The 12,094-nt window shown below is 37.4% G+C and overlaps 1 protein-coding gene across 4 annotated transcripts in view; it reads right to left on the bottom strand.

Moving 5' to 3' along the window:
* The window catches only part of DGKB (diacylglycerol kinase beta), a 363,957-nt gene that overhangs the window by 295,694 nt on the left and 56,169 nt on the right, over positions 1-12,094 (bottom strand). For all 4 annotated transcript variants that reach the window (XM_064444510.1, XM_064444512.1, XM_064444509.1 and 1 more), the window contains exon 3: positions 1,138-1,214. In XM_064444510.1, the coding sequence (XP_064300580.1) occupies positions 1,138-1,214 (77 nt within the window). The remainder of the gene's footprint in view (positions 1-1,137; positions 1,215-12,094) is intronic.

Here is a 12,094-nt window from a genome sequence, read left to right as displayed (position 1 = left end):
CACAAAGAAAAATGTAGAAGTTAAAAGTGAAAAAAAGAGCAAGCACTGAGTTTGTAAATCAACAGTTCACACTCAAAAAAAAAAGTCTACTTTCTAACAGGAATCAGTTAAGAGAGTTCCTACAGCCTATGCTATATTGGAGAATAAGGTAGATAACCACAGTATTCCAATCCTTTTATAGTCTATGATTCTATTCAATTAGAATAATGGAGATTTAAGATCATAATTTATACAAGATCAACTCATACTGTTTTACTGAACTATGAAATATTTCCTTAGAAACTAACTAAAATGACCACCATTATGCTTTGCAAAGTTCAAAGTGTCAAAGAATTTTTCAATACTTAATGAGTTACAACTACCTTACTTGACAATAATTCCTCTTTTGCATCCGGAAATGTAAGACCAAGTAATTTCATAATGGTTAGCACATTTTTCTATCCTGAAATCCACATAATGCAAGCATAGTTAGAAACACTACTATTGGAAACATTACTGAAGCAGGTTTTTATTTAGCTTCATTTTGAATCACACTACTAGGACGTGCTAAGCAGATACAAACTGCAATTGAGGATAACAAAAGAAAACAATCTGGCTTTTTCTACCAGCCAAAACAGAATATTTTGTCTAGTAGTGAATCTGTAGTGACAATGCACACACACACTCACACTCTGTTTTCAGCTGAATTCTTTGTTTCATAACATCAGAAAAAAATTCCCCTTTAGTAATGGGGATCCCACTACCAACATAACAGAAACAGAATTTAAAAAGAAATCTTAACTGAACAGATTTTACTTTTCTGTCTTTTGGAATTATGCTTGACATTTCCAATCTTTACAAATAATTGGGATGCATGTTGACCTTACCATGAGTTTGGGCATTTTTGTGTCTTATTTGTTTATATCTTAGGGAAAAAAAAAGTAGTTTTCTGTAAACTATTAAGCAGGTCTGTCTAATCTGATGTTTATAAACTTCTAGTTCTTAAAAATATTCATATTTTTGTTTTCCAAAGAGTTTCAAATACCCCAAACAGCTGATTTGTAAATAATTTTCTATTTCAAATGCTTAGATTTGCTAAATCATTTGTAAATATTTTTTCCCCACCATTTCTGACCATTGAAGAAAGAGAAGAATTACCCCTTCAGGATTATATTTTGCTAACACACCACTGCCATGGAACTCTTCTAAGACATCCTTAATTTTCTTCGTGGAATCTGGATGAAGAATAAAGAGAGAGAAAATTAAAATACAGAAAACTGATTTACATAATATGAACGGTAATTAAAGAAACAACAACCAAACTGCTAATAGCTTTTCTCAATGCACATTAGTAATTTTCTTTAGCTGTCTGAGAGCTGTGGGCACAAAGAAAATGAGAACATAGTATACCCTCTCACCAAATACTGTAAAAATCAGCAAGTAAACACAAAAAGCTCAGAAACAAACACTCTTTGACCCAATCCTTAACTATTGTTAAATCGCATTCTTCTTGAAGGAGTTGTCTGCAAGGACTATTTCAAGTCACTGTTCTCGTCCTTGAAATCCGAGTCATCTACAGAACATGATCATTCTCAACAGTGCTACTAAATCTCCTCTGGAACAGCTGCCAGTGAGTAAAGGAGCTGTCAGAGGAGCCTGACAATATCAAGATAAAGGGGAAACTTGAAGAAAAAATATCTTTTTCTGTGGTCACGTCACAGAAAACAAATGCTGCTATCGAAAACTCAATTTTTGAAGACCACTAAGATAGTCTAACCATTGTCAGCTACAGAAATGCTAAGAATATTTTTGTCTAACAGAATTGTGTAAAATCCCTACAGTTCAGAAGCACATAGGTCTAACCTTTCCAATTTGTTTTCAATTGCAGATTCATTACAGAAGAAAACAGGTAAACTTAATGGCTGCACATTTATTTCCACAGCGAAACCTCGAAGGAAAGGAGAGAAGCAAAGAGTGTACCAGTAACAGGACTATCACAAGCAACTAGTTAGACACTGAAAATTACAAACACTAGGACGTAGTCTTACTGATTTTTTAATTATATCAGCAAAATATAGCATTATAGTAGTTCTTTAACTTTTAAGACATTCAGCATCTTAAACGTGCCTCTAAAAAAAGTACATTTAGTAAATTATGTGACCTGGAAGGAGAAAATGTAGCAGCAAAGGATTTGAAAAATAGCTTAGTAACAGTTCATTACAGCTATAAACAGGACATAACAGTAAAATTCAGTTTTAAGAGGTGCTGGAGGCGTTGTTTCCCCCCACTCCCATACACAGTTTAGATTGTAATAAGAATAGCTTTTCCCAATGTTTGTCATTTTATGAAATTTTCTTAGGTAAAAACACCCAAGTCTTTGGCCTCAATAAAACAGTTTATTTTCACTAATGGGCTATATGTTAAAGTTACTGTCAAGTGTAACTGACGGACTTTAACTAGTCTCATAGACAGTCACAGCAAATATTTACTTGACAAAGGCTTTTATACTCATATTGCTGTGTCATTTGAAATACAGCAAATAATTACAATTTATATGAAAAAGACAAAAAAAACCACAATAAAGAGTAAATATGTTCCATTTTATTAAGAACTGTAATTAGATGCTGATGGGTTAGATATTTACTGATTTACTGATTACACAGACTGCTGACTGACAAAGATTTTTTTTTTGGTTGATCTCTACTATTTAAATATATCTTTCAGTAGTCATATACAAGGTTGTATACAAAAATCATTGCATTTTATGGTAATGAAGTCATTAATCATGACAGTGGCAATGTGAGATAAGCAGACGCATAACAGTGGTGACTGATCCTCATCCTAAAAAACAATTTTTTTGAACTTTGGAGGAAGGAGGTTAAACACATCAAATAGAAAAACAGCAAGGTCCCCACACACACCTTTTATTATCCAAAGAATGTAATAAGTAATAAATAAATAAAATAGAAATGGCCAGCTTTCTAGTAGTTTTACAAGTTTCTTGAGGTTTTTTCCCAGCAATTATAATTCTTCTTTCGTTTCATATTTTACAAGATAAGTTCTATTCAACTTTAAATGAGTATTATGTCCATGCAACTTCAATTAAAACCAAAAACATGTGTTATGTAACTTAATAAATCTTTGCTTTCATTTTGTTCATCTTAGTCAAGTCTTGGCCTCTTCCAAGTTTGGTCTCTTCTCCCATGTTACTAATGATCAGACGAGAGGAAATGGCCTCAAGCTGCATCAGGGGAGGTTTAGATTGCATATTAGAAAAAATTTCTTTACTGACAGAGTGGTCAGGCACTGGAACAGGCTGCCCAGAGAGGTGGTGGAGTCGCCATCCCTGAAGGTGTTCAAAAAAACGTGTAGATGTGGCACTTCAGGGCATGGTTTAGGAGGCATGGTGGTGTTGGGTCGACGGTTGGACTTGATGACCCTAGAGGTCTTTTCCAACCTTAATGATTCTATGATTCTAAGTATCATTAAGATAGAAAATATTCTCTATTCCAGCAACAACAGGACTATTAATCTTTTTTGTGCATGAGCTTAAAGTATTCACATCCAAAAAGCATAGCTAATTCCACACTTCAAATAACTGTCAAGCAAAAAGGGCCTGTGGATATAAATTCTGCTTTTGTTGTCCCAGCAAAGCTCTTCAAGAGATTTCCATGTTCTGGACAGAAGCTGTATTTATTATGAGCACAATAACCTACATTACACATACAAGGCAGAAGCATTTTTTCACAATCCTTTGTTCACAATCATTCAATTATTTTTTCAGTTCATGTGACAGTATCCAAACTAACATGAATTTAGATCTTTTAAAATAATATGAAATGATGTATCAATATTTTAAGTCAAACGCCAACTCACAGTCTTCTGCATGCATACTCTTCAATAGTGCTGACATTCCTCAGAAAAATTACTTCTCCTTCCTCAGCCTCTAGTAGGCAAACTAGTATTAGGAACATGTTTCATCTTTAGTAAGTTGTCCTAAAAGGGTATGAAGAATAGGATAATTTGGAGATCACATTCAAAAATAACAGGAAAAAAAGAAAAAAAATACAAGAAGCATTGTCTCAGAAAGCCCTATGCCAATAAAAATGAGAAATTCCAATACAATGCTCTCAACTCTACTTAAAAAAAAAATAAAAATCAAATAAATGCTTTACGTCTAAAACAGGCAAAAATTTTCAGAAGTTATACACAGAAGTAACTAGGAAGTCTTCCTAACTTATTTCCTCAAGTTTCCTAACCAGCAAATAACAACAATGCTATCGGTTCTGTTACAGTTCATTTAGTCTGATCCAAATAATCTACATACTCACTGGAGAATGGTGGTGTAAACACAAGTGTCAAACCAGAACCTGTGTTCTCACCGTTACCTCCAAACATCACAGATGTTGTGCATAACTTCGCAACTTACTGCTTTGTGAGTGGTCTCAGTAAGTTCATAAGTACTACTCAGGTTAAAATACAAATATGGTCTTAAACTCTATTGGATAACTCTTATCATTCAACCCATCTTCTGTTGCAATTTGGACAGAATGCAGCAGTGTTCATTTAGCCAAGAAGATGGAAGGAGAAAAAGGGACACTATGGACGAGGAATCAGAGCTGTCCTTGGATGAGGCGAGATGTGGTTTCCCACCTGATGCTCCAGTGAGTTTGGGGCAGAACAAACAGGCTAGGCATGGTGTAGGAGACAGCTAACTGAAAAGCTATTTACCAGTACACAGGAGCAAAGTAGCTGAATTCCACACAGTGCTGCAGAAATTTTGTTTTAAAATAAAGACTCGAAACAATAGATATATAGATGAGACTTGGGCTAATGTTGTATTGTTTCAGAATAAAGGCAAAACAATTAAAATCATGCCACTAGAAGAGAGACCTCCATATGTAATAGTAAGTGTGTCACAGTGTATGATTTTCCCTTAAGTGTCTTTCGGTCCTAATGATACTTTTTATAACTGAAGACAAGTTTACATACTAAGTTCAAAACCATTTAAGATTTAGCCCACATTAAAAATTATTATTCATATTCTAAAATGACTCAACTTTAGATGAGGAAGATTGAGCACTCAGTTGAGACTGGAATTTGGTGTACCATTTCTCCCATAATCAGAAAACACAAAACAGAAGGAAAGCTTGCCCAGATCACTCTGTCTAAATTTTCTCCCCATCCTCCCAGAAAAAATCCTGAAAAGGATTTATCCTTAAAATAAAATAAAAAACCACAGACACACAAAAAAGAAAACCCACACCCCACCAAAAAAAAAACCACCCAGAGACTTATAAGAACTGGGTTATATAAAACTCAGCATAAATCACATGCTATATTCACAAAACTGTTTTACAACTTAAAGGGAAATAACAATTACAAAACAATGGCTGGATTATTAATAATTCCCTTACAAATCCAGATATGTTTTTCTAACTCAACAAAAATTCATAATAACCTGATACTTATTGGACTGTAACTAAATTTAACAGAATAAAAGTAGAATCATAATCACTTTCTACCTCTACTCCCCTTCTACAAACTTGACACAATATGAAAAATATCACAGGCATCCCAAGGCCTACCATGGTCAAGTTCAGAATTTATATATAGAAGCTGCAAAGAGATTTTCTATACATCTTATTATGATTGAGGGAGGGAAAAATTTCAACCTCAATACTCAATTTTCTGCATGCCAAGAAAGCCTTGCTCAAACTCACAAGCCCTGCTTGGTAGATAAGCCAATGAGAAGCATAAGGAAAAACCCAGTACTCAGTTGACATGGCCATTTTTATATAGGTTCTTATTCTTCTATGGACTTTTCTTTCTTTTGTGGATGCAACTATACAAAAGTGTGTGTGTGTATATATAAATTTATATACACAGCTTTTTTTCCTTTTACATAGCTTATCTTATTCAGAGAACTGGGTAATGTTTTTGCTTGGGCAAAACTATGCTTAATCTAAAGCTTTACTGGTCTAGATATACCAGTATATTAAAAAGACCAAGCCTGACAAGAAACCCGTGTGGAGCACCAAAGAGTTAAAACTGTTCACCTTCCAACAAAGAAGGTTGTTTCAGTAAAAACATGGTTTACCTACTATGACTCAGTCTTGCAGCATGTCTGTTGGTTAGAGATGCCTGATGGTTGATACTGAATCAGCAGAAGGCAGTAGCTTACATGGCCTATGCTTCCCATACATACAGCTACAAGCTTGCTGGCAAACCACTTTCAATATAGATCATGCCGCAGTTTTGGTTTGTGACTTGTAAGCGGTCTTTCGATGTAAATTTCACAAAAGAAACAAACATTTAAAACCTCAAGTGAAATAAACACTTAATTCTGGTTTTCATGTAATTGGAATTTAAAAACTATTGCGGCCTTGTAATGAGTGGTCGGGCTGGGAAGGCAATCACCACCCACTGGTCTAAAGGAGACCTCCCCTCACTAGTTGCTACCAATGGGTTGGGTAACACTCCTTAAACTGGAGAATTTGAGTGACTACATCCTCCAGCAAATCACATTCCCACTGAACTCTCTGACAAACAATTAGGAAAAAGCTTCTGAGAAATGCAGGCAGAATTGGATGATGCTGCATAAATAAATACAGTGGCAAGCAATTTTTGCAACAGGAAATGGAGGAGGCAGAAGAGGAGGCAGGTAAGGGAGGTGAGGATGGAGGAGGACAACTTCTTCATCCTGATGCTGACGCAGGAGCTGCCTCTTGGGCCCCTTTTCCCTGCTGGGGCCCAGCATCACAAGGAGGAAGGCTGATCTATTTTATCCATTGCCATGTACTAAATAATGCTTACACAGACAATCAAGGACTTCTTTGTGAAAAATGCAACATTGACTGCATATGTCAGCACATCATTAGTCCACATTAATAAAAGTGTCCGCCAAATCCCACTTCCCTACAGCAGATGTTCAAATGAAAGTCTATGGCAAACAACAGCAATCTGGGGTGGGTGGGAAGTAGAGAGCACCTTAGTTTTTGTCTGCTAGTGATATAAGCTTTGAAAGGAAGAAATAAGTTAAGGACTAAAACATACTCCAGGACTTGAGAGGAACTGCACGTAATTCCTGTGTGTACTTAAAAACATTTTGAGAAGAGAAAGAACTAACCATCTATTTTACATTTTAAAATTACCACAGCTACCTTACTCAGGCTTTGTTTGGACTCCTTTGCGTCTAGACATACAGAAAATCAAGGCTGAAACAGTTTGAAAGATCCTCAGGGTGCACCTCTCAGAGCAATGTTCAGGGTGTGAGGGCACTGCACAGGCTGGGGGCTCGCTGGGGCCGGGACCCTGCGGCTCCCCTGGGGCAGCAGGGCTGGGCCTGGTGGCCAGGGCCTGACCCACCGCCACAGCCCTGGGGATGCAGCCAGCCCGGGGCTGTTGGCCCCTGGGTGGAACCAACTCTGGAGAGCTGGTGTTGCCAGGGCAGGGCTGGCCTGCCCCAGGGGCTGGCACTGGCATGGGGTGCTGGGCTATAGGCAGGGTCTGGGAGCCCTGGGGGAGGCCAGGCAGGGACAGTCCGGGCCCGGCAGTGCCCTCAGGGCCCCAAGGCAGCATTCCCTCATCATAAATTCATAAGGTGAGAAAACTGTAATACTGCAAGTCATTCTAATACTCAGCTTCAAAATGAAGTATTTCTGCCAGCAGTTAATATGCCATGCTTCAGAAACAGCTTGCCCTGAGACCAAGGAGGAGATGCCTCAGGAGATCTCTCCAGCCCTCAGATCCCATCACCCTGCTTGAACCTGAAAACTAATACACACCTTCAGCAAGTAACTTTGTGGCTCCTTCTTTCCGTTTTCTCATTTCCTGCTTATTTATAGCTGGTCACAATATCTGATGCGGCTGCCAGCTCATAAACTTTCAAGTTAGAATGACGATGAACCCATTCTCTATTAAATTAAGGAAGTAATGCTATTGACAACGTATTTCACCCAAACGCTAACTCTAAGCACTACCTTTCCAACAGTGAAGAATCTAATCAGTTTGGTTTGAAATTTAGCATGTGTGATTTTAAGTGGAAATAACGAAATGGCTTTATAAGTTTGAGAATATTTGTACTGCTTTTGAAATCTACATTTAAAAAAACCCAGCAGTTTGCTTGTTTCTATTTTCCCCAGTTATTCTTTATAATTTTTAATTTGTATACTTTGAACTCATACCTATTTAACCTTAGCTATGTCTCCAAAAATTATTAAACAGGATATATGAACATATGGTATATTCTTACATATCTATGTACTTAAACACAGATTTATTAAAAAGTAAATAATTTCAGCAGTTATTATAAAACAAGTAGTTCAAAGTGAAGTAAAAATGGCACAGGATTGCTCTCATGTCTAAAATGAAATATTTTACATGCCCTGTGTCAGAAATTAGAAATATTTTTAAACATTTATCTAACATGGAAGTAGATAGCTATTAATATTCTACTGAATCCACAAAATAACAACAATTTAAAAATGCTAAAAGTAAAATTAGAAAAGCATTACCATGTAACCTTTCCAAGTCTCTACAGATAGTCCTAAGATAATCTTATTTCTACCTAACATGTTATACGTGTTATTCTTACGCCTGATGTTTTTTCTCAGCAAACTTTAGCTCCCGCACCTATTCCTTCAACATATACTTGCTAAAAAATAGTACACAAGTTTCCCATATTTCCACATGTATCCAAAATATAAAATTGCCAAAGGGTTTAACGCAATACCAAGGCACACAAAGATATTAAAATCTTGTGGGTTTAAATTTACATTACCACTTAAATTATCACACATTGTATGAAATACAGTAACTATGCAAAAGGAAACTGTGAAGTAGTTTAAGCTAACACATTTTACCTGTCCACCATGAGGGTGAGTCAAGATTGGCAACATATTTTACCAAGGTACCATGGCTTCTTCTGATTGCCCGCCTTTATTTTAAAGAGCTTGGGGGTAGTTCCTCAGGTGGCATAAATTGCCCTGTGCAGCTGAGGGTTTGTGTGTTTGTTTTGTTGTTGTTTGTTTGTCTTCCCCTCTCCCCCCATTTCTTTATGAGCAGGCTGCCTTAAAGCCCATGTTTCATTGCAAGACATAATTTCAAAGCTACATCTGGCTCTTCCATTTTTGCATTCAGCACAAGACAACTCTTGAAATGGTTTTGTACTCTTCTTCAAGCAGGAAGATTTAATGATTACTTCCCTCCCCCCCACTTTTTGCTTTATCATATTTCTTGCTTCCAAAGCATCAGAGTCATTTTACTCTTCCTCTTACAACGTCTTAAAGGTTTATACAGTGACAGTTCTTGACATCCTATGTACTGAGTTTCAGTATTTCAGAGATGAAATTTTAGCTCTCTTGACATTGGAGGCAACAATTCTTCTGAAATTGCCTTTTACCTAAGGCAATTTTCCTAACATACAATAATTTATTATCTTATGAATAAGGGAATATAAATGTTGAATGAAGGGATTATTTTTAAAACTAAAAATCCAATTCAATTTGGTTTTATTTGTCTTATGGGTTTCTGATCCATTAAGACACATCCATCTTCCACTTCAGAGGTATTTACTATTGCAAAGAAATGTTCTCTGAAAACAAAATCTGCACTTCTTGCAATCATGATTCTCTATTTTAGTTTACCTTTGGAGCAAAGGCTTTAAAGTCAAATACCTACCTAGGCCATAAAACTAAAAGAATTAGCAATACAGGTACACGTTGCTTGGGATCTTGAACTACAAATGATGAAGGTTGCTGCACTTGCTGAGGATATGTATTAGTAATAAGCTGTTTTGCTCTTAGTCTGTTCTAAATATGACTCCTAAACTTTTGTTCTTCATGATCACATGCTTGGTATAGTAGTGAAGAGCGGCTGAAAAAGCATTCACTAGAACCTGGACTCAGAGAAACAAGCCTTGATGACTCTATCAAAAGGTTTTCAACATTTAGTGGCAGTCAAAACCTGTCAAGCACTGTAGTACTGTTATTGCATAATGTTATTTCGGCATGCCCAAAATTCTCTGTTGCCTGACTAGATTTGGATGTGGAGACTCCACATGATGTAGTTATATATACACTGTATACATGTTGCCAAGAATGTTACTAAGCCCTTGCATTTTAATTTATATACTGTCACATCCTACCAATTGCTACAATCTAACTACATATCATATCAAGGCTTGTTACCTACCCCATTGGAATGAATCTCACATTGGTGAAAAAACTGTTGCAAAATGGTGATCTGAACCAGTTGCTGGAAAGAATTCGGAACAATGGAACAGGAACTCTAATTACCGTCCATCATGATGCAGAGGAGATACATCACGTCTTAGAGTGAAGAAGGATTGAGAACACCACTGGTGGGACACTGTATTTGGAAGGTCACTGACTGCAACAGGAATCTTCAACAAGATGCTTCACCCTGTCATAGTTTTACTAATACTTACTATATGGTGTTGTATTTTAACAGTTACCTTGTATGTTAAACTTTGGATTATGATGCAACATTTGTCTCGCCAAATGTCCCCACGAGATATATATATCCTCGATAATCCTCACCCCAAGAACGCATGTGACACACTCAGTGCATCCCAAATCTCCTGAAGACTGAGCGTGAAGCTTGAGTGACTATAGTCACGGGGTGGATTATGTGGAACAATCGCTCGAGGTGACTCAAATCAAACTTACGTTTTTAGAAAAGCTACACCATTGAAGAAGCTTTCAGGGTGAAGTGCAGCTGATATGTGAGGAATCCATTCCACGGAAGTTCCCTAGTAACTTTATATGTCAGCAATGCCAGGAGAACTTGGTGTACTGACTCTAAGAGGAGTTGTCTGGAGGGTGGAGTGGTGTGGAGGCATTGTGGCCAGGTTCTGTGACAAATAGGAACTTGGGGTACCATGAAGCTGGTAACTGCATATTTGCTACTCTGGGCCAACAGTCCATCATACTTTTGACAAAATACTGTCCTTTTGGTGAACTTTGCTCATTATAATATCATTGTAATACCAAAACACACCTCCATCCCAAAGTTACCCACCTCTAAGGTGTGGCCACCCCTCACTGGGAATTCACTTTGCATTTTTCTAGTCTACACCTTTAAAAGTAAAGTAATGAAATTTTACACCAATCATAATAAAGGTATGTATGACTAGAGTCACTCAAATTCCACCTGAAAGATAAAAAATAGTATAAAATGTGTGAAGAGAAAGAGGGTGTTAGGGAAAATACCACTCTGACTTCTGGGAGCAGTCGACGGGCTGAGCCTTTCTTGCCCCCCATTGGTATGCCTTCGGGTAAGATTGGAAACCTCTATAGAGTCACTTTAAATCTCTAATGTATTAGAGTTGCTTTGCTTCATATTAGAGTTGCTTCATATTTGTTTTGCATAAATCTCTAAGGCATTGGAGTCGCCCTGTAAATCTCCATTGCATAGAGAGGCCTCATAATTGTTTAGCGTACTTGTAGCCTAGCAGTGTACTCATATCTTTGGTATTTATGTGTGTCTTGTAACCAGCAATCTTATCACTGGTAATCCAAAGAACCTGTGTATCTGTTGCTTTAATAAACTGCACCATTCATTAATCCAGCTGTGATCGTTCTCACTGAACAGGACCAGCCTGGGCATCTGCCAAATTAGTTACTAAAAACAAATACTCTGATGAGTGGTTACTTCTACAACCCTTAGAAAATAAACCGTTGACCAAGTCTGACACTAAGACTGGACTTAGCCGCATCTAGACTCCTCTCAGAGAAGTAGTTTAGGAAGAAAGGGGGTCCTGTCTGAACCTCATGACTCAACAGCAGGATCTCCCCCTAGCCACTCCTCAGACTCCTACCATTAATGCAACATACATACATGCCCATAGAATAGATGTTAAATTTGGTGAATTCAGATCAATTTTTGCAATCAATAAGACATTACCTGATCTAACCTATTAAATCAAATTGTGAGGGTGCCAGAGCAGTGGAACAGGCTGCCCAGGGAGGCTGTGGAGCCTCCTTCCCTGGAGACATTCAAAACCCACCTGGCTGCGTTCCTGTGCCCCCTGCCCTAGGTGTCCCTGCTCAATCACAGGGGTTGGACAAGGTGATCTCCAGAGGTCCCTTCC

The sequence above is a fragment of the Phalacrocorax carbo genome, chromosome 2 (genome assembly GCF_963921805.1).
Source record: "Phalacrocorax carbo chromosome 2, bPhaCar2.1, whole genome shotgun sequence".
In the NCBI taxonomy this organism is placed as follows: Eukaryota; Metazoa; Chordata; class Aves; order Suliformes; family Phalacrocoracidae; genus Phalacrocorax; species Phalacrocorax carbo.
Note: the sequence above shows the minus strand (reverse complement) of the source record. Positions and strands in the feature narration are given on the sequence as shown.